This window comes from Heterodontus francisci, chromosome 4 (genome assembly GCF_036365525.1).
Source record: "Heterodontus francisci isolate sHetFra1 chromosome 4, sHetFra1.hap1, whole genome shotgun sequence".
NCBI lineage: Eukaryota > Metazoa > Chordata > Chondrichthyes > Heterodontiformes > Heterodontidae > Heterodontus > Heterodontus francisci.
Window position 1 is genome coordinate 146,147,016 of NC_090374.1, and position 23,361 is coordinate 146,170,376.

The following is a 23,361-nucleotide window of genomic DNA, read 5'->3' on the forward strand; positions in this document are numbered from 1 at the left end:
TTAAAATCCCCTACTATTATTACCCTATTATTTTCACACCTCTGAGATTTGCCTACATATCTGCTCCTCTATCTCTTCCTGACTGTTTGGAGGCCTGTAGTAGACACCCAGCCCCCTTTTTGTTTTTAAGTTCTACCGAAATGGCCTCATTTGAGGAACCTTCTAAGATGTCATCCCTCATTACTGCAGTAATTGACTCCTTGATCAACAGTGAATGCCACCTCCTCTTTTATCCCCTCCCCTGTCGCGCCTGAAGATTCTATACCCTGGAATATTGAGCTGCCAGTCCTGTACCTCCCTCAACCATGTCTCTGTGATAGCAATATTATCATAATCCCATGTGCTAATCAACGCCCTCAATTCATCTGCCTTACTAGTAAGACTCCTTGCATTGAAATAGATGCAATCCAACCTTGCATTTTTCCCTTGTGCCTTAACAGTTCTATATTTGCTCTGCCTTCCAGGCAGACTCACTTTCTGTTCTATATTGCCCCCTGCTGTACCTCCACTCTGTATCCCATCCCCCTGCCAAATTAGTTTAAACCCTCCCCCCCTAACAGAACTAGCAAATCTCCCAGCAAGGATGCTGGTCCCATTTTGGTTCAGGTGCAACCTGTCCAACTTGTACAGGTCCCACCTTTGCCAGAAACAGACCCAGTGATCCAGGAAACTAAAGCCCTCTCTCCTGCACCATCTCCTCAGCTACGCATTCATCTGCTGTATCCTCCTATTTCTAAACTCACTAGCACATGGCACCGGGAGTAATCCAGAGATTACAACCTTTGAGGTCCTGCTTTTTAATCTGCTACCTAGCTCCCTAAATTCTTGTTGCAGGACCTCATCCCTTTTTCTACCTATGTCGTTGGTACCAATGTGAACCATGACCTCTGGCTGCTCCCCCTCCCCCTTCAGAATGTCCTGCAGCCACTCAGTGACATCCTTCACCCTAGCACCAGGGAGGCAACATACCATCCTGGAGTCACGTTTGCGGCCACAGAAACGCCTATCTGTACCCCTTACGATAGAATCCCCAATCACTATAGCTCTTCCACTCCTTTTTCTCCCCTGTTGTGCATAGCCACTGATCTGGCTGTTGCTGCTTTCCCCTGGGAGGTCATTCCACACCCGCCCCCCCCCCCAAAACAGTATCCAAAGCGTATCCATCTGTTTGAGAGGAGGATGGCTACAGGGGACTCCTGTACTTCCTGCCTGCACCTAGTGCTCCACCTGGTGGTCACCCATCCCACCCATGTCCTGTTATTACTTGCTTAATAATGGATTCTAGCAATTTCCCAATGACAGATGTTAAACTAACTGGTCTGTAGTTTCCTATTTTCTGCCTCCCTCCCTTTTTGAATAAGGGCATTATATTAGCTTTTTTCCAATCCACTGGAACCTTTGCTGCATCCAGGGAATTTTGGAATATTACAACCAATGGATCCATCTCGTTCATCTCATGGCTGTTTGTCGGATGTTGCTGGTGCAGAATGACTACTGTGTTTGTCAACTTGAGAAGTCCCAAAGTGCAAAAACACTCAACAAGCCAGTTTCGCCCAGAGTCTACATTCTGTGGCTCTTCTATTTTAAGGAACAATGGTGGATGAAATTGGTCCACATCAATAGCATTAAGCGGCAGCTCATTTTACAATGCTCCCAATTTTCTTTTCTAGCAAGCCCTTCAATAGCACTTCTAATAAAGAAAAGCATTCCAAGGCACTTTTTTTTAAATAGGGACTGAACTCCAAGCAAGAGCTTCAGAGGAGAGCTGGGGGAGGATCCCAAAGACATGATTGAAGGTACTTTTGCAAGTCAGGTGGGATGTGGGAAAGGGCTTTGGGACAAGAGTTTCAGATTACTGGGGCATGATGAATGAAGGCTATGGGCTGGACTTTGTTTTCCCGCCACTCCCAGCGGTGGGCGTAAAAAAAAAAAAGGCGGCCGGCATGCATGGGCCCCTTGCGATGGTGGTATTGAGCCCGGCAGCTCATTAGAATATGCAGGGCAGCCAGCACTACCCCCCCCCACCCACCCCAAATCATATGGTGGGGGTAGCGTCAGCGATGCCATGAAGGGCGTCAACTGTCTCTGCGCTAGTGTTGGTGTCATTTTTAAAGGGCTACCAACCCTGCGTAGAGAATGCAGAGTTGCACCCGTCCCCTCCAACCCCACTACACTAAAATTGAAGAGTTGACCCCTTCCCTCCCCCGCATCCCCCCCCACACACTAAAAATGCAGAGTTCACCCTGTTTCCCCACACCCCTCCTTCCCCAACTTGGTGACACTAGCTTTCCCTGGACAGAAAAGTGAAGGCGCGTGAGTGCTGCCTGTCGCACTGAAGATCCAGAATTGCCAGTAAGATTGCTGCGGGTTAGGTTTTAATGCGTGCAAATGCCCATTTAAATATTTAAAGTTGGGTCCCATCACCGAGCAGCGGAGGGGCCGCCACAGAGCCTCACCGCCACCGGGAAGATTGGGACCAGCAATCTCGGTGTCGGGTTCTGTGGCAGGCTGCTGCCGCTATGATCTTCCGGCCCCCCCCCCCCCCCCCCACCACAGAGCCCAATGTTGGGAGCAGAACAAAATACAACCCTATGGCTCTGATGGTTGTGGGGAGCTCAAAGAAGGCTAAGAAGAACTTGGGATACGAGCTAGGAGATGGTTGCAGAGGTAGAGTGGAGCAAGACCATGGTGGGATTTATTGGTCAGGAAAAGATTTTCAAATTGATGTGATGGGGAATGGTGACTCAACAAGGATGTGATTGATGAGCAGGATTTAGTATGGGATTGGATGTGGGATGCCAAATTCTGGATGATTGAAGTTTATATAGGATAGAGCCAGGTCTGATCATTTGGGAACATGTAAAAAAACACTGTTTTTATGATCATGTGTGACGCGTTGTAAATCCATTAATGATATTGACCAATGTTTAGTTTGATATATGACGTACATCAAAAAATCTCAATTATAGTGAACTCAGTGCTGTACACTTCTCAAACAACAGCAATCTGGGGCAGAGAGAGACAACTTTGTGTCTGTATATAAAGTTTCCAGTTTAAAAGCAGCAACAACAGCTCGGAGAGTAGGTTAGATTGCAAACTTAAGGGTTGTTATTTACAAATCATTTGAGCTTCATTCCTCTAGTTTATACATGTCACCCTCTTACTTCCTGAGATCCATGTTTTATTTGTAATAACTGAAGTCAGCTGAAGGAAATAGTAGTTTTATGCTGTGAATTGCAGCATCCATAATTTAGAGAATGTAGGAGGGGAAAGATGTCAATCCTTTCACACATTTCTGAAATGGAGAAATACAGCGGAGTCTCCAACATTGGTATACTTTATTATTTGGCACAAACATTTTGTACCAAAATTGCCGCAGGTTGTAGAAATTGTGATGTTAAAAAAGAGCATCAGTAGATATTTATAATAATTGAATCGCATGTTATAATGCAGTTTGAGTTTTTTGTGACAACAGAAATCTGCTTGGTGATTCTATCCATCTTACAATGACAGTTTTCATTAAATACATGACATAGCTGTACAGAATGGTCTCATGGTAATATAAGTCATACTAGAAAAGAGAGGAGCAGACATTTAAATAATAGCTATTTAAAGTAGATTGAGTGCAGCCTAAGTGCAAGGAGTGGAACCTAGAACAGCTCGCCTGGGGAACACACCAGTATGCCGTGGTTGCTTCCTATTTACTCTTTGCCATATCTCTCACTTATGAGTAGTGCACTATGCTGTGTCTGAGAGCCAGCGAGATGGCTTGCACTTGCATATTTACTTGGAAGCTGGTGCTAGCTATGGGTGAGTGTACTGAACAAAGGACTGGAGCTGAAGCTGGAAAAATAGAAGAGTAACAGCCCATCACTAGCCTAGAAATTACTATTGGTGATAATAATTAAATGTTTAATGCTCACATGATCTTCTGTCCATTATTTTAATAAGCATTAACCAGTTTATTTAAATTGATTCCGTTAAAATATACAAATATGTTGTGTTAATCTCCTGTATTGTCTCCCTGTTGGTTAAGTTCTGTGACCCAGTTATTCATAAAAGCAAACCCAACGGGGCTGATTTTCAGGTGTAGTGCACATTAGGCAGTGGATGAAGCAATTACACCACCCATTGAATGATCCAAATCACTTCCATAGTCAGGCCTCATTTGAATGTGATTTGTGAGCTGCCAGCTCTGATGGAAAGCTTGCTGTTCGGGCTAGGCAGGGAATCGGATGGCTCCTGCAGGGATGGGTCAGATTTTGTGGATTAAAGGAAGCTTAAGGGGTGCTGGCAGCAGGCCAAAAGAAAGATGTGGGGCGGGAGAAGCGATTATGCTCCTCTTAGCCCTACAAAAATCAGTGCCAAGATGAAGCTTTTTGGAGTGACCTGCAATGGTCTCTCTTAAGGGCTGCTGGCTAGGCAATTCAGTGCTCAGTTTCACTGAATGGAGTGTGCAAAGCTGCTGCTTTGAATGCAAAATGTGTGTAGGACCACGATTTAAAGATTTTTAACAAAGCTCCCACCTATTGTGAGCGCAGAGTAGGTTTTATAAACTGCCTGTTATCCTATATTTTAGAGAAAACTGCTGTGGGCAGCCAGAGGTTGCCCCCATTGTGCTTACTGTAATTTTGCAGGGCTTCAGACTTCAGTTTAGTTTATGGAACAATCCAGTTGCAAAAAAATTGCAGGTGAACTCTATTTCAGTAATAACATGGATTTTCATGTTTCTACTTTTTTGTTGGAAAAGTTTGATTTGAAATGTGATTGGTCAAAAGAAAGTAGCCTTAGTATAAAGCCTTCAAATTTTATTCAAAAGAATTCATAGCTATGACACAGTATTAAGCTTAGCCAGTCAGGATGTGCATTTTGTATATTAACCTGAATTAGAAGTAAAGGTACATAAGTTGATACAAAATAGCAAAATATTTAAATAGCAAAATAATCATCCTTAACAACAAACAAAATGTGCAGAGACTGAGTAATTAGATCAGAATCCTGATCCCACACGTTAATTATGAATTTAAGAAATATTACATTGAGTGACAACAGTCTATAGGCTAATGTTCTACCCATTGACTACAAATCTTTTCCCAGCTAAACACCAGTGAAGGAAACATTTAGATTGAGGTTTCCTGTGTACCGGATCATACAAGCTGTAATTGAATAAAATGTAAAAGTAATTGCTGTTGTACTCATATTTGGGCATAACTCGGACACAGCAATGATACGTTTAGCAATGGGACAGCTAGTGCTCAATCTGCATGGTCATTTGGAACCTTGCTAAATGTCACAGTATCAGTGGCAACAACACAAGAGGTGTTAAGCAACTTGAATATGCAAAGGCCTTGCTCCACGAGATTCTTTTTAAATTCAAAAAGCGTTGCTGTGGAGCCAGTAATTGCTCCCCAAACTCTATCTTCCTCGCGTGTGCCTTCCCCCCCCCCCCCCCCACCTGCCCAGCATCTCCCCACGCACGCCCCCCCCCCCCCCGCCAGCATATTGCACTCCCATTTGGGCTGTTGCTACCGAGACAAGCAGCCTGAACTGATTCTTGTAAAATGCACAAGCTGCCTGCAGCGGTTTGTCAGGTGCTGGCAGCTCACACAAAAAGTTAATAAGGCCCAAAACCAATTTTGGGCATCAACCAGCCTCCCATTGAGGTGCGTCACTGGTTATGGGCCTGAAAACAAGCCATAAACAATTTCCACCTCAGTAAATCTAGTTTGTAGTGCAGTGTACAATGCAGCCTACAGGTTATAGTGCTCAAAAGGCATATTTTGTGAGGTTCTATATTAAATGACAGTGACTGGAATGGCAAGTAATGCACAACTTCAAGAATACCAGTGGTTTTTAGAAGGTCATCTGGGTTGTTGAAACAATAATGTAAATGAAAAATGTAGTTTACCCTGAATTTTATAATTAATACTGAATTGTTGTCAATGAATTAGAATACAAGTTTATCTTAGGGTCTGATTTTTGAACAGATTCAGCTTCACATTTTCTGTAAAGGACTTCAACTGGACACCTTTATTAGCTAATTGTTTTGTAATGGTTTCTGGTTGCTCTACCTATTAAAAGTGCCAGGTCTGGGTGCCACTTTTTCAGACTGCAGCAAATATGTCGATTACTGTTGTGCTATGGTGTGGCACAAAAGCTACATGGAAACAAAATGGAAACGCAGTTTTCAAAAATCTTTAACAAGTTTTGCGGTTTTTCAAGGATAGATGGATAGAATTGCAGACAGCAGTCAACAGAACACAGCAAAATTTCCAGAATCTCTCATAAAAACAGCATGGCAACATGGTGATGCTCCAAAGCTCTGTACCACAAAGCACAACAGTAACACTTTATAGTTCCTCCTGAGTATGAAGCGTTAGCCTATATTCACTATAGCATTCATTACAAGTTTCAGTTCAGACACTCCATCTTGCAATCTATTAAAGTTTTAGAAACCATGAAGAATGTGAATTCTAGTTTAAATCAATTAATTGTTCACCTGTCCATAACATGTACAAGGAGAAATTATCCCTTTTATTCCCACAGAATTTATTGAGTCTCCGTTCAGTAGCGTCATTTCATGCTGCTCATTAGGTGTTATTTCTGGCACGTAGATGGTAGGTATTCTAGCTGAGCCCCAGTGGTGTGGGTGCCCACCATCGGCTGGATAATGACAGAACTTCATACTGACCCTAAAAAAATTGTCTCGGGTCAGTAGTGGAGGTTTCTAGCAGGCATAGCTCAGGAGTTCTATTGGGATGTGCCCCATTGTGGACTTTTATTGCCCTTATTTTTATGGAGTTGGAGATTTCAGTTTATGCAATAAACTAGCACAATATGCTTTCTGATGATAAATACCTGATGATGCATTCTGAAGGAAAAATGAAATCAATCACTTTTTTTTTGCAAGCAGCGGGTAAGGGTTCCAGTACTCATAAATTGAGGAGTGGAAATATAAATCAAGTGTGTCGCATGTCTGATTTTTTTTATCTTTTACTAATTTATTTTTCAAAAGTAACTAGTGAAGAAAACTATAACTATATGTTTGACAGTTTAAAGAAATTGATTTTCAAATGTGAAGCAAAGAAACATTAATTCTGGAGCTTGTGATTTTAGTGCTTCATTTGCATAAGCGAGAAGCCATTTTTCTTGCAAAGCGCTGTTTTCAGCAAATTATCCTGTCTTTGGCTCTGTGTGTTCCCAGTGCCTAACCAGTCAGGTGTGTTGGGCACTTTGTTCTAAAAGTGTATTTGGCACAATTTTGAAGATGCCTTCAGGCTGATGTGTCATTCTTGATCACTACAGGTTACAGTGAAAGAACCAAGATCACAAGCTCCACTGTGCGAGAGAGGGGAAAATGCAAAATTTGCAAAAGTGGAAAATTCTGTGGAACCTAGGCAGGCAGGGACCAAAAATAATGAAAATCATAGATCTTCATACCGATATTTTATTTTGCAACAAATTTCGCTAATATTTTATCATAACCTGCACTTCCTCCACCACCAATATTACTTCCTCTTTCTGTAGCTGTCAACAAACAAGACAGTTTATTCAAAATGTTAAAACGTTTTTTTAAAAGTAATTCTCTTTCCCACCATCCAATGCTCCAAGTGTGTATAAGCACATTGTATTTGTTGTTGTCTGTTCCTAAGGGGGTATTTTCACTACAATTGCAGCATCAGTGCAAAGTGTTTTCTTTCTTCTCGAAATTCCTCCTTGGACTTCTAGTGCCAGGAGCAGGACCTGTTGCAGAAGTATACGCAGGCCGTGTTAATGTCCCAGGAAACAAAATTCAGCCGCACGAGGATGATTGATCCCACTGTCTAAATGCAGCCTTAATCCAGCATCTGGGCCCAATCTGACAGTGGGATTAAGTGGAGTGAGAATTGCTGAAAAGGAAACCCATCCTGATTTACTTGAAGTCAATTCTGTCCTTAATGCCCACACAAGTTTGATATTTTTATGAAGAGAAACTCATTTTGCATAAAACTTAAGCTTGTAATGTAAATGCCCTTTAAAACAGCCTTATATCTGATAAAAGGTAAACACGCTTTTCCTGCCAGTGCAACCATTTTTGTGAATGAGCTTTTCAAGAGGGAATATTGCTGTTGTGTTTCCCTTTTCAGGTAATTTCAAAGTATCATAGTTTTTTTTTTGTCCCTGATGATTTGGAAAGTGGGATTGGGTTAATATTTGTATTTTTGTTTGAACAGAAAATGACTGGGTGGCTGGGGTGTGTTGCTGGACTGGGGCAATTACTGAGGAGTAAAAGTATGAGTAAGCCCATCAATTCTACAGTCTCAGCATGGAAGTTTCCCTGCTGAGAGCATAGCTGGAATTTTACACTTCCCCTGGAAGCAGGCTGGAGGCCAGGGGCGGGGGGTGGGTGGGGGGGGGGACGTAAAATCAAATGGGAGGTGGGTGGTGCTGTTCCTGTCGCCTACCCACCCCCTCTGCCATTTTACCAGTATTGGGGGAGGTGGCAAACGGCCCGCCTGCCCCAGGCCAATTGAGGCCTTAAGTGGCCAATTAATTGCCACTTAAGGGCCTACTCCTGCCACCACTGGTATTTTACCAGCAGCAGCTGGGCAATTCGCCATCTGAGGAGGCCGCCAAGTTTGGCGGCCTCCATGCATACTCGGAGGGGGTGCCTCCTAATTGGGCACCCTGTGTCGCAAGGAGGGCCCAGTCAATTGTCCCTGGCGAGGCCCGAAACCCCCACCCCACACATTTTACCCCACCCCTCTTACACCTCTGATTTGCCGGCAGCTCTTGGAGGCGGAACTTCCTGCCTTGGGGTGGACGTCCCAACCAAGGCCAATTAATGGCCTGGACCACACAAAATCGCTGCATGGCTTTCAGGCCTGGCGGAGGCAGGCTTGTCCCCAACCTTTTAGCTGGTGGCCGGGGCCTCCGCTACAATGTAAAATTCCGGCCCATATGTCAAATCTATGTGTCCAGTCCACTATTTTATCCTTTTATTTTAATCATGCTCTGTACCCATGTGATTTCCTTAGACAAAACTCCACTCCAAGAGGACACAAGCTTTGAAGGCATGAAAATTTACCCTCATTAACAGTTGAAACTGAAGCATATGTGTGTTAATCACAGTGTCTCTGTTGATAGTTCCACTCCTTTATGCTGTTGAGGCCAATAATTCCATCCATCTAAATCACCTACAGATGTCATCATTATTCATTCATCAAAAAACACTTTTAAAAACAATTACATACATAATAAAATTAAAAAGTTAACCAAAATTTGTTACACAGAGATATACTGTATCTCTGGTTTACTCTGAGTGCAGCTGCAATGAGGGCAGTTGTATTTTCTCAATATCTAAAGCAGAAGTTACAGCATCAGAAATAAATGCATCTAATCACTGGGTCTTTATGATTGTAATCAAAATCCACTCATTGCAATCATGGTAATGGTCTGCAAGGCTCACTATATATGAGTTTATTTTCGTTCTTATTAGTGGCTCATAAAATAAGTAGCTAGAAATGTTTAAAAAATGGACCAAAAAAATCATCCAGAAACACCTGAGCAGCAAATGAAGTTGATCCAGGATTGTAATACAATTGATTTAAACGCAAGCCATTAAAGCCCTTATGATGTGTTACCTATATCTCCCTGGCTAAGGGTCAATAATGGCTACATTTTAACAGTTTCAGCCAGGGAAGACCTTGGGTCCATTGAATCTAAATATCCACAATATTCCTTTGGCGCATTTCAAATAACCTTGAATTCTGTTTAAAGAAAATAGTCTTGCAATTCTATATTGTCTTTCACAACCTCAGGAGGTCTCAAAGTGCTTTACAGTCAATTAAGTACTTTTGAAGTGTAGTCACTGTTGTAATCTTGGCAAGAACCTGCCTAGTTCTTCCTTGAACTACATTAAGGTTTCTTGTTTCACCCACTGGTGATAATCTGTTCCACATACACACCAATCATTTAGTAAAAAGGTTCCTCATACATTTCTTTCAGTGACCTTTATGTATTTATGTATGTATGATCGCTTCCTCTTGTTCTTTATGATTCGTAGCTCATAACTGTAACAATTGTGGATACTGTTATAAGAGCATAAACCAACTGAGACCTCGCACTTTCCAATTGCAAAAAAACAATGGTCTATGGTTCTGCACATTCTTCCAATACTACAGCATGATAAGCAACTAAAGTCAATCATGGGAAATTAGCTTATATGATAAACTATATAGTGTACATACTGAAATCTGCAAAGGCTATTCAGGTCTGAAATGAAGCACTTGTGTGTATATATACCTTATCTAAGACACATAGGGGTCAATTTTAACTTATCAGATGGGAGACAGTAGCGCAATTGTGCTGCCTGGCCACTCTCTTCAAAGAGAGAGACCAGCCATTTTAATGGCCAGCCTCGTTTTAATATGCACAGCATCCATGACCCTCCCGGTCCCACAAAAATCAGTATTTAAAAAAAAAACCTTTTCTGGTTTTCTGAGTGGCCTGTAGTGGTCCCTTTAAGGCAAGCTGGTTTGGTCACTATGCTTGGTGCTAATGGGCAGAACATGTGCCGGGCATTTTACACCCATTGGCATCTCAAAGAAGTGTCTGGTCCAAGTATGTCAGGACATCAATTTACATACCTTTTGATGTGGAGCCCCTCTGGAAACAGGTAGACTGCCTGGGCAATCCTAAACAAAATGGTGGCTGGTGAATCTGGGACGGGGCAGTAAGTTTATCCCTGTGATTTTCGGAATAGCACTACCCCATCGCTGCCAGGTGGAGCTCATGAAAACCAGACCTGTGGTCTCTTAATTTTGTGTGACTGGAAAGTATATCACAGAATAACTGACTTGGATAAGTAGGAGCTGCTCTAAATCACTTAAGACATGTAATGAATATTTGATTGATCAATCATGTAAATAAAACTGAGCAAGTAGGATTTGGTCTGACAATGGTGTGATTGACAATCGCTTCAGTGATGAACAAATACAATAAACTATTACTATACTATAAACTCAATAATAAAAAAGGTTTTTTGAGGCAGATTTTTGCAAGATGATCATTTCTGCAAGTGCTTGAGAATTGTAAAAAGAAAATGATCCAGTCATCCATTGACTATTTATCTGCTAATCAAAATTACTGAGAAGTCGAATTCGAATCAGAGCCCAGGATGAATTTTTGGACCCCGCCAAGGTCATGAATGGAGACGGAGGGAGCCCAAAAATACCAGATGTTTAAGGATATCAAAACCATGAGCAATGACTGTCAGACATGCGTGATATAGAGGCCAGAACAGTGTGAACCACTGTTGACTACCAGATTTCCAACTAGACCTTGGCAAAGGCTATGCATGGATTTAATCATGTTTGGTGGGAAGTCGTGTATCATTATTGACTACTTTTCCAGGTGAATAGAAGTAAGATGATTACATTCTATGATCACTGAGGTTGTCATCAGAATCCTTATGGATATCTTTGCAACATATGGGATTCCAGATGAAATATTATCAGACAACGGACCGCAGTTGCCAAATGAATGTTTTATCCAGTTTGCTGTGAAGATGGGTTTTCGGCATTTCATGAGCTTACCAAAGTATCCACAGTCCAATGGTGATGCCGAATGAGGTGTTGGAACCATAAAATCTTTACTAAAGAAAAATGAAGATCTTCCTATCTCACTCCTAGTTTATTGTTCAAAGCCACTGCTGTGTGGATTATCACCAGTAGAATTACCAATGAGAAGGAAGTTAAGAACACAGTTTCCAGTATTACCTCAACAATTAATGTCTGGATTGAAGTCTCAAGTCTGAGAAAGTTTGAGGAAGCGAAAACTCCTACAGAAGGAAAAAAAACAGGAATTGCAATAGGAGGTTTCGAGTGAGAAGCTTACCCAAATTAAACAATGGCCAGAAAGTTTGAATATGTGACCTGGAACGACAAGGTACAGTAATCCATAAACTGAAGACTATCTGCGATCGTATGTCAAAGGAATATCATTCCTATTCTGCAAAAGCAGCAGCCAATAATCCATCTGTAGCATCTAGATGAAGATGAACAAACCCAAACCGAACAAAATACTACAACCCATAGAAACAGAAAAGCAAGTCAGCAACCTTGATTTCCTACAAAGACTACTGATCGTCCCAGACAGATTACAACCAGATTGGGGAATGTTGTCAAACTTCCGGTGAGACTGAATCTGTAAAGTCAGACTTGGCAGGAGAGAGAGCAGTAGTAGATAAAACATAAATGTATATATGTTTAAAAAAATGTTGGATTAAAAACTTGGGGGGGTTGGAGAGTGAAGGATGTAGTATTAGGATGTAAGGGGTTAATACTGAAGACAGTGAGAAGGACCCCTCCCACTGTACGAGCAATGATGTAATGGTCACATCAGATAGGCTGGGGAAGAAGGTATAGCAGCACGAAAGATGCGAACGTAGGTGGCTTGCAGAGAGTGTGTATAGTAACTATAACAATAATAGAGTTGTTAGTTGACCTTTACCGGAGTCTAAGACTTTCTCTAGAACGCTGTACAATGCTACTAATACAAACACAACAACAAGGCAACATTTCCCACCCCTGACACCCCAGCTCCCGATGTGAACAGGAAGGATTAGAACATTTCAAACACATAAAAACCTGGGTGCTTTTCTGCACTATATTTTAAGATTAAAGCTGTTTTCGTACAAAGCCCAGGACTGTGTGAACATTTTAACATGATGTTCAAAAATATGAGTGCTGTATTGAGAATTTTAACCCAATAGAAGCTTACATTCCTCAGTCAGCATAGTGTTTTAATCTGTTATTTATCCACACTGTTGAATGAGCATTTTCAGCCATTATTTCATTGCTAACAGAGCAATAGGTTAGTCTTGGTAATCAATGAAAATAATTTTTTTTGTCTATACTTTATATGTTTATTGTGTTACACTTGCAATAAATATTGAATTGAGTTCCTAATTATAGTTAGTTCTTTTATTAGGCTGAAGTTGCCACACAGAACGAAGATGAAGACCAGCCACTTAGCTTGGCTTGGCCAGATACACCACGGAAACGATTTATCTACCTAGTTGTACTGCCTATTATCCTTCCAGTGTGGATCACTGTGCCTGACGTCAGAAAAAAGGTAAGCATCTGTACGATTTTATTTCTCTCTCATTTTTCTTTCCTCTCTCTCGCTCTTGTTTTTGCCTAATGCTTTTGATCTTTGCTAGCAAGGTCTAAGTATGTATTCCTCCAACAAGCAGTTGCCTATGAAATCAAATTCTCTTATGTATGCATCGAGACATCACTATTTAATCATTGAAAGCAGTTATTTCATATCAATGTTAGGTAAGAGTGTCCAGATAAGTACCAAACAACAGTGTGCAGCAACAACACGTCTGTTTCTCAGGCAAATGAAGAAGCTGTTTGTAGATGATTGAAGTCACAGGCCAGGAAATTTCCTTAGGAGCTCTCCTGATTGGCTGCCATAACTTCAGCAGACATCTGGTGCAAAACTGCAGGGTTACCCCTAAAGTTTTGTTGGTCAATTGGGAGAACCCCTGAGGAAATTCCAATCAGCAACACGTATGTAATGGATCATCCTGAGTTTTTCGTTCAGGGGAAGTGGGCGTTGCTGGCTAGGCCAGCAATTATTGCCCATCCCGAATTGCCTTTGAGAAGGTGGTGGTGAGCTCCAAGAACCGCTGCAGTCCTTGGGGTGTTGGTACACCAACAGTGCTGCTAGGAAGGGAGTTCCAGGAATTTGACCCAGTGACCATGAAGGAATAGCTATATAGTTCCAAGTTAGGATGTTGTGTGGCTTGGAGGGGAACTTGCAGGTGGTGGTGTTCACATGCATCTGCTGCCCTTGTCCTGCTAGGTGGTAGAGATCGTGCGTTTGGAAGGTGCTGTCTAAGGAGCCTTGGTGAGTTGCTGCAGTGCATCTTGTAGATGGTACACACTGTTGTCACTGTGCATCGGTGCTGGAGGGAGTGAATGTTTGTGGATGGTGTGCCAATCAAGCGGGCTGCTTTGTCCTGGATGGTGTCGAGCTTCTTGAGTGTTGTTGGAGCTGCACCCATCCAGGCAAGTGGAGAGTATTCCATCACACTCCTGACTTGTGCCTTGTAGATGGTGGACAGGCTTTGGGGAGTCAGGAGGTGAGTTACTCGCCTCAGAATTCCTAGCCTCTGACCTGCTCTTGTAGCCACGGTATTTATATAGCTACTCCAGTTCAGTTTCTGGTCAATGGTGACTCCCCAAGATGTTGATAGTGGGGGATTCAATAATGGTAATGCCATTGAATGTCATGGGGAGATGGTTAGATTCTCTCTTGTTGGAGATGGTCATTGCCTGGCACTTATGGGGCACGAATGTTACTTGCCACTTATGAACCCAAGCCTGCATGTTGTCCAGGTCTTTCTGCATATGGACATGGGCTGCATCAGTATCTGAGGAGTTGCAAATGGTGCTGCATTGTGCAATCATCAGCGAACATCCCTACTTCTGACCCTATGATGGAGGGAAGATCATTGATGAAGCAGCTGAAGATGGTTGGGCCAAGGACACTAACCTGAGGAACACCTGTAGTGATATCCTGGGACTGAGATGATTGACCTCCAACAACCACAACCATCTTCCTTTGTGTTAGGTATGACGCCAACCAGTGAAGAGTTTTCCACCGATTCCCATTGATTCCAGTTTTGCTCGGGCTCCTTGATGCCATGCTCGGTCAGATGCTGCCTTGATGTCAAAGTCTGTCACTCTCACCTCACCTCACCTCTGGAGTTCAGCTCTTTTGTCCATGTTTGGACCAAGGCTATAATTTGGTCAGTACCTGAGTGGCCTTGGCGGAACCCAAACTGAACGTCAGTGAGCAGGTTATTGTTGAGCAAGTGCCACTTGATAGCACTGTTAACGGCCCCTTCAATCACTTTGCTGATGATTGGGAGTACCCTGATAGAACGGTAATTGGCCGGGTTGGATTTGTCCTGCTTTTTGTGCACAGGACATACCTGGGTAATTCTTCACATTGCCGGGTAGATGCCAGAGTTGTAGCTGTACCGGAGCAGCTTGGCTAGGGGCGCGGCTAGTTCTGGAGCACAGGTCTTCAGTACTATTGCCGGAATGTTGTCAGGACCCATAGCCTTTGCAGTATCCAGTGCTGGGTACCTCAGGAAGAGGCCGAGATGGATCATTCGCTCGGCACTTCTGGCTGACGATGGATGGAAACGATTCAGCCTTATCTTTTGCACAGATGTGCTGGGCTCCCACATCATAGGGGATATTTGTGGAGCCTCTTCCTCCTATCAGTTGTTTAATTGTCCACCACCACTCATGACTGGATGTGGCAGGACTGCAGAGCTTAGATCTGATCCATTGGTTGTGGGATCACTTAGCCCTGTCTTTTGCATGCTGCATCTGCTATTTGGCATGCAAGTAGTCCTGTGTTATAGCTTCACCAGGCTGACACCTCATTTTTAGGTAAGTCTGGTGCTCCTCTTTGCATGCACTCCTGTACTGCTCATTGAACAAGTTGATTTTGAGTCAGAGCCCCTTTAAAACCTGAAAATTGAATCACTAAAAGGTTATGATGGTTTTTCTCTGCAGCAAGCTAAATAGAGGGTGCCACATATCAAAATGTTTGATCCTGCAAGTGATACCAACTTCATTACTTAGAGGAGATATTCCTAGTCAGTCACTGGAAAAATCAGCTTTTTAAAATCTTATTTGTGTTGGTAGAAAATAGTATCTATTGCACCTATTTGGGCGGAAGACTAAAACAGGTGTTTGGCTCTTTAAACATGTAATCTAGGGGCCTAACAGCTGTAAAAGGATCCCTTCCTGTGGAGCCAAGAGGAGCAGGAATGCTCCCTCAACTCCATAGGCACAACAATGGCCTTCCCTAGCCCATTCCAACACCCTTCCTGGGCTTAGCTGAGGGTTGCTACCATCAAAGCAGTGACCTGACACTGAGGTGTACTTCCTATCAGCTAGCTGGGGACACAGCACATGTCTGTAGTGTATTGAAATTGCAATTGCTATGTGCATTGTGTATACTTGGAGCTGCTGTAGAACACACATGCTAGCAAAGGGAGAGTGAAAATAAAACTGAATAAAGAAGACTTTGTGTTCAGCAGTCTCTGTCTCACATATCTTTTACTAAACTCGGTCAGCCCTCAGTAAAGTCTCGACAACACCACAATGACGACGAGGTTAAAAGAAACAGATGGTGAAAACTAGAAACATTGCTTTCAGGGATGAAATCTTTGGAAGGTTTTTGTCTACTTTTACAGACAGTCTCCAACTCAAAATGCTATGTTCGAGTGACACACAGGAAGCTTGTACAATGTATACTTTCACTGATCTCTCCAAAACAAACATCCAATCAAAAAACAATTTTAATCTCTGATCATTGCAGAGAAGTTTGTTCTAAAGGAGAGCGATCCTGGATCCTTTATCACTGTGTTGCTGATCAATATGGTGTTGTCCAAGCCCAACCTACCACCTTTCGATGTGCATTCAGAGCCATTGTCTATATTCCCACATTGGCGAAAGTGGCTGCAACGTTTCGAAGGCATAATGGCAGGTTTTGCAATCGCAGTCAACACGAATAAGGCCTGCTTCTACACTTTGGAGGTGAGAATTAGAGGATATCTTTGAGATACTTATGCCTGAGCAAAATAACTACAACTCAGCAAAAAATACACTGATGACCTACTTCATGCCCAAGAAAAAGATCATATACGAAGCCATCATCTTCCGAAGCACTAAGCAAGAAGCAAACGAGACAATTGCCCAATATTGCACGCGATTGAGGCAACGCAATGTGACTTTGGTATGTTGAACATGTCAAACAGGCAATCAAAACACAAATAATCGAAGGCTGTCTCTCCATTCAACTGTGCTGAAAAGCACTTGAGAAAGACAAAGTTATCAGAGCTGTTGGCATTAGCAAGTTCACTATTGCTCTGAGTCCAGAGCTACTGAAGTGGAGGCTGCCAACAGTAACTACCACATTCCAATTTCAACTCCTCCTGTGAACACTATTCATCGCTTATGTGCCAGGAAGCCACCTGCAAAGCAACAACAGTCATCTCACAAACAACAAGAAAGATACTTGACACCAACAATCGATGCTATCATAGAGAAAGTGAATGGTGCCAAACACTTTGATAAACTTGACCTCAATGTAGGCTATCATCAAATCGGGCTTGCAGAAGAATAGAGATACCTTATTGTATTCTCCACTCATATCAGACTTTTCCGATACAAGAGGCTCAACGTTGAAGGCAATTCTGCAGCTGAGGTATTTCAGCACATGATTCAATCTGCACTTTAATGACTTGAAGGTACGCTGAACATCGGTGATGACATTCTCATCTACAGTCGCACTGAGAAAGAACTCGAGACACGCCAACATGCATGCCTACAATGTCTCAGAAAATGTAACCTCACCTTGAGCAAAGACAAGTGCTTATTTAATGAAAGCAGAATTGAATTTTTTGGTCATGTGTTCAGTGGTGAAGGAGATCCACAGAAAGTTGAAGACGTTGCAAATGCTGCATATTCTACAAACATGCAAGAAGTCCGGAGTCTGCGAGGGCTCATCATGTACTGCAGTCGTTTCATTCATGACCTCACTACACTATCTGCTCCCCCTACGTGATCTGCCAAAAGCAACCACCAATTGAGAATGGACTAAATCACACCGGCAGACAGTACGCCAGATCAAATGAGCAAATTGCACAAATGCTTATTTCAACCCTGAGTAAACCACACAGGTAGTCATGGAAGAAAGTCCGGTTGGCTTAGGTGCAGTTCTCATACAGAAAGACAAGACAGGCAACCCATCAATCATTGCGATGATAAGCAGATAGTTAACGCTCATCGAACAATGTTATTTGCAGAATGCTATTCAATCACATGGGGTAGCTTAAATTTTCATCTTTACTTATAGAAACGAATTTAAAGTAATAACCGATCATAGACCACTAGTGAGCTTGTTTAACAATCCGCATAGCAAACCCACCCACTTGAATAGAACGCAGTGGTTAGCGCAGTGGTTAGCACTGCAGCCTCAGAGCTCCAGCGACCCGGGTTCAATTCTGGGTACTGCCTGTGTGGAGTTTGCAAGTTCTCCCTGTGTCTGCGTGGGTTTCCTCCGGGTGCTCCGGTTTCCTCCCACATGCCAAAAGACTTGCAGGTTAATAGGTAAATTGGCCATTATAAATTGCCCCTAGTATATGTAGGTGGTAGGGAAATATTGGGACAGGTGGGGATGTGGTAGGAATATGGAATTCGAGTAGGATTAGTATAAATGGGTGGTTGATGGTCGGCACAGACTCGGTGGGCCGAAGGGCCTGTTTCAGTGCTGTATCTCTAAAAACTAAAAAAAAAAACGTTGGATACTCAAATTACAAGGAATACAAGTTCCATGTTGAGTATCAGCCAGGCAAGCTCAACCCAGTGGACTATCTTTTGAGACATCTGCCGATAGTCAATCCTATTCGTCGTGAGGAAAAGGTTGCTGAACAATATCTTAACTATGTAAACATAAATACGGTGCCAAAGTTGCTAAAGCTGGCTGACATCAAAGCTGCAACAAAACAAGATGAGGCTTTGCAACAATGTTTGGAGGCTATGAAATCACGAAACTGGAAAGATGTGATCAAGAAAGTGTCTACAAATGAAATCACTCGCACGTTACAAGGTCTTTACAATGTTCAAAATGAGCTCACCGTTAACAACCACATTTGATCTCATATGACACAACAACTGTATTGTCATTCCATATTCATTGAGGGAATGTGTTGTCAACATAGCACATGAAGGATACCGAGGAATAATGAAAAACAAACAGCTCCTTAGGGAAAAGGTATGCTTCCCGGGAATTGACTGCATGGTAGAGCATAAAGTCAGTCAGTGCTTGCCCATGTTAAACAACCACAATGTTAAATCTTCATGATCTTCTCAAGTTGTCCAAACTACATCCAGGACCATGGATTGAAGTTAGCGTTGACTTTGCATATTTGCCCACAGATAAACACTTACTTGCTTGTCACTGATGACTGCAGTAGATTCCCAATTGTGGAATTAATATGTCAACTTCAACCAAAGCAGTCATCCCAAAGCTTGACCAGATCTTTGCTCTTTGGAATCCCTCAAACGGTAAGAAGTGACAATGGACCCCCCATTCAACAGCAATGAGTTCAGCAAATTCGTGAACTACCTAGGGTTCACTCATAGGAAAATCCATTGGGCAAGAGCTAATGGTGAAGTCGAGAGATTTATGCGAACCTTGAAAAAAGTGATACATACAGCCACAGCTGAGAACAAGTCATGGCAGCAAGAGGTATATCACTTTCTTCATAATTAGAGTGACTCCTTACTTGACTGCTGGAAAACCTTCAGCTACACTCATCTTTGCACCTCCTATGCGCACACGTCTACCTGAGCCACCCTGTGGAGCTAATGATCAATATGTATGCAAATGTGATCAAGAACAGAAGGATCGAATGGAAGTAAATGCAGAGCAAAACATGAAACGTAGAGCTACACCGCTTAAGCCAGGAGAGAAAGTACTTGTGAAACATGATAGTTATGTTGGGAAACAAACAACCTCTTATGACATCCAACCATTTGTTGTGACTAACACACAAGGATCAATGATCACTGCAAAGAGCAATTCTCAAATCATCTCCAGAAACGTGTCATTCTTCAAAGCACTGAAAACACCACTTGCAACCATTGAATCTGATTCCGACATCATCTCAGATGAAGAACATGATTCAAATGAGACTACATCTGATGTCAGATGATATCCTACTCATGAAAGAAAACACCCACTGTGCTTAAGTGACTGTTACGCGATGAACTATTTGTGTTTAAGTTTGTTTACAGTTTTGGAAACTATCCATTGAAACACAGTATCTCATTTACTAAGAAAGGGAGGGATGTAATGTTGTAGTGTTTTGCAATTGCAATATGCATTGTGTACACTTGGAGCTGCTGTGAAATATGTATAGAACACACATGCTAACAAAGGGAAAGTGAAATTAAAACAGAATAAAGAAGAAGCCTTTGTGTTCAGCAGCCTGCATTCACTGTCCCACATATCTTAAACTCGACTAAATCTCACTCCAGTCCCGAGGACGACATCATGTCCACAGCTCAACAGTCTAATTTAAATGAGAGATGAATTTTAAAAGTAGTGTGATATGAATAATATCTAAATAAATTGCACTCATTTCATGTTTGTATTAATGCAAGAATAGTCATAAAGTTCTAACAGTTAAATCATAAGTTTGAGATGAAACAAAAGCTAAGGTGACTTGGCATACTGTACAACACAGACCAAGCAAGTTCCTGGTCTAATCACTGGTCTGTGCGCTGGGTTAGTTGATCTCAACCAGGATAGTTGTAGAAGTACGAGAGTTGGCCTTACTGCCTCTGGACTAGGGAAGGGGGAAAAAATCATCCAGGGATTAGGAACACAGAAAAAGGTGTCGACCCCTCATGCCTATTACTCCATTGTATTAGACCATGGCTGATCTGTATCTTGAATCCATCTACCCACCTTAGTTCCATAATAGTTGCTTGAGTAACAATCTCAGTTTTGAAATTTCAATTGACCTAGCCTGAACAGCCTTTTGAGTGAGAGACTCCATATTCCCACTGCCCTGTATGAAGAAGTGCTTCCTGAAATCTCCCCAAACAGCCTAGATTTTGTGCTTCTAGCTTTTATCCAGTAATCACTTCCGGAAAATGCATAGATGCGGACACTAATTGAAACAGAGATTAAGCTCGAATGTGATGATCGAATGTTTATTATTTTAACACTCACATCTAAAGTATAGTACTTGTTCAAACCTCTGTGTGACTGTTGGTGCCTATGGAGCTACACCCTGTAAGAGTAACAGAGAGAAAGAGAACAGAGGGGAGAAAACAAGAAAATAAAACTCAAAAGGAAAAAGAAAATCTACGTTTTGTTTTGCAGGCACCTATTTTATTGAGGAAAGAAAGCATTGTAAATTAAAGACCCACTTTATAATGTCCATACCTCTGCTGTGTAAGTGGATCTCATCTGGCACCAGTATCCATAAGCTTGACACGGAATCATTTATGGCTCTCTGTTTCAATCAGATGGTGTTCATATTATTTGAACTATTGACATCAAATATCAAACTCACTAAACTGGCTCTGAACGTTTAACAAGCCAGGAGTGGAGAAAACCTCCAGCTGTTCATACAACCCCAGAACAAATTTGTCTCCACAGTTGACGGAAGAATGTAGATTGTGTTTCTGTTGTCACCAGTGGAACCACTTGTTTGCTGTACCCTGCACTCTTCTAAATGTAAAAGCATCTTTTGCCAATTTTGCTTCAGGCATTTCAGAGGTTACAATGAAACTGCTGGATTTAATAATAAAAGAGCTGTCAACTGACATTACCAAAAGAACTTGAGAAAAGGATTGGTTAGGGAACATCTGAGGACATGGAACAGGGACATTGAAAGGAAGAAAAAGAAGAATTTAAATTTATGTAGCACCTTTCACACCTTCATCGCATCCCAAAACGCTTCATAACTAATGGATGACTTTTGAAACACAGTCACTGTTCTTTAGACAAATCCAGAAGCTGCACATAGCAATAATATGACTAACTAGTTCATCTGTTTTTTGGTCATGGGGTGGCTGCTAGACAGGACGTTGGAGGAGCTCCCTGTTGCTCTTAAATGATTTTTTATTCTTTCATGGGATGTGGGCGTCACTGGCAAGACCTGCATTTGTTGCCCATCCCTAATTGTCCTTGACAACTGAATGGCTTACTAGGCCATTTCAGAGGGCAGTTAAGAGTCAACCACATTGCTGTGGGTCTGGAGTCACATATAGGCCAGACCAGGTAAGGACGGAAAATTGCCTTCCCTGAAGGACATCAGTGAACCAGATGGGTTTTTACGACAATCGATAGTTTCATGGTACCATTACTGAGGCTAGCTTTCAATTCCAGGTTTTTATCATTGAATTTAAATTTCACCAGCTGCCATGGTGGGATTTGAATGTATACCCAGGGCATTAGCCGGGGCCTCTGAATTACTAGTCCATTTAAGATTGGAACGGTTACAATAGAATGAACAAGACCCTCTTTGAATATTTAATGCAATGGCGCCACTTAGGATCAACATTTTTGGATACAGTGAACATTTTTTATGGCTCTCACTCATCACCAAATTTTTTTTTAAATTCTCTGTAAAGCGGGCCATTTACTGTAACTAAAAAAATGTTGGAAATACTGAGCAGGTCTGGCAGCATCTGTGGAGAGAGAAACGGAGTTAATGATCTCTCTTTGCAGATGCTGCCATACCTGCTGAATATTTCCAGCACTGTTTTTTATTTCAGATTTCCAGCATCCTCTGTATTTTGCTTTCACTTACTGTAACCCTTGGTTCGTGCACTTGCTGAAGGATGTGTTGGTTTTGCTTCTGTACAAAAGCAAGAACTACACAGAACAAATAGTACATTCCCAGTCGAGATGTTAATAAATCCCTAAAACCAGCTATTGCTATATTTGCCTTGGGCATCCGGAATGATGGGCAATATAAACGTGCCTGGCTGCTCATCATCTCAGGTTCAGTTGGTCTGTGGTACAGGCAATGGCAGAAAAGAAAGGCTGGATGGGGGAACTTATTGTCATTAATAAAAGAATAATTTGCTTGATGCTTAAAGTAATTGATTAATACCAGAAAGTTGGTTATTTATTGATGGTTACCACAGGATACCCAGGTAAGAGTTTGAGATATTCTAGTTTAAGCACATCCACTCAAAATTGATCCAAACTTTGTTTTGTCTTGCAGCACTTACGGAAATATTTTGTACTTTCCTTCCTTGGGTCAATCACCTGGATTGCAGGTTTTTCCTATCTAATGGTCTGGTGGGCACACCAGGTAAGCACAATGATGTCCAGTAATTATTAGCCAAAGATTAAAGTAGAGTTTTGCCATGTAAGTATCATCCCTTGCCCATTAAGTAACCATGAAAAAGTTAGTTTTAACATAATTACTCCTTTTAAAAAGGAAGAGTCTTCATCAAAAATGATTGACAAAACATTTTATCATTTGCAATATCAAAAGCAACTCATATTTACAGAGCTCTATTGTTACGGCCAAGGTGAACAGTGAGTCACAGTTGCCCCCCTTGTCCTTCCTTTTATTTGACTGCAACAGGGTTTTCCTTTGTAAACAGTGATTGTGCTCACCACCTCAGTGAGTGTTTTATCTTTTACCTTTTAATGTGATCATGAAAGAATCAATCGGACAGGTTTTCTTGAGTTTAAACAAGAAAGAGCTAAGTTTATTATACTTGACAATCTAAACCCGATTTAAAAATA

The 23,361-nt window shown here is 41.9% G+C and overlaps 1 protein-coding gene across 1 annotated transcript in view; it reads left to right on the forward strand.

Moving 5' to 3' along the window:
- The window catches only part of slc24a2 (solute carrier family 24 member 2), a 297,402-nt gene that overhangs the window by 250,379 nt on the left and 23,662 nt on the right, over positions 1–23,361 (forward strand). The window contains exons 7-8 of the mRNA XM_068028910.1: positions 12,973–13,116; positions 22,829–22,918. Of these exons, the coding sequence (XP_067885011.1) occupies positions 12,973–13,116; positions 22,829–22,918 (234 nt within the window). The remainder of the gene's footprint in view (positions 1–12,972; positions 13,117–22,828; positions 22,919–23,361) is intronic.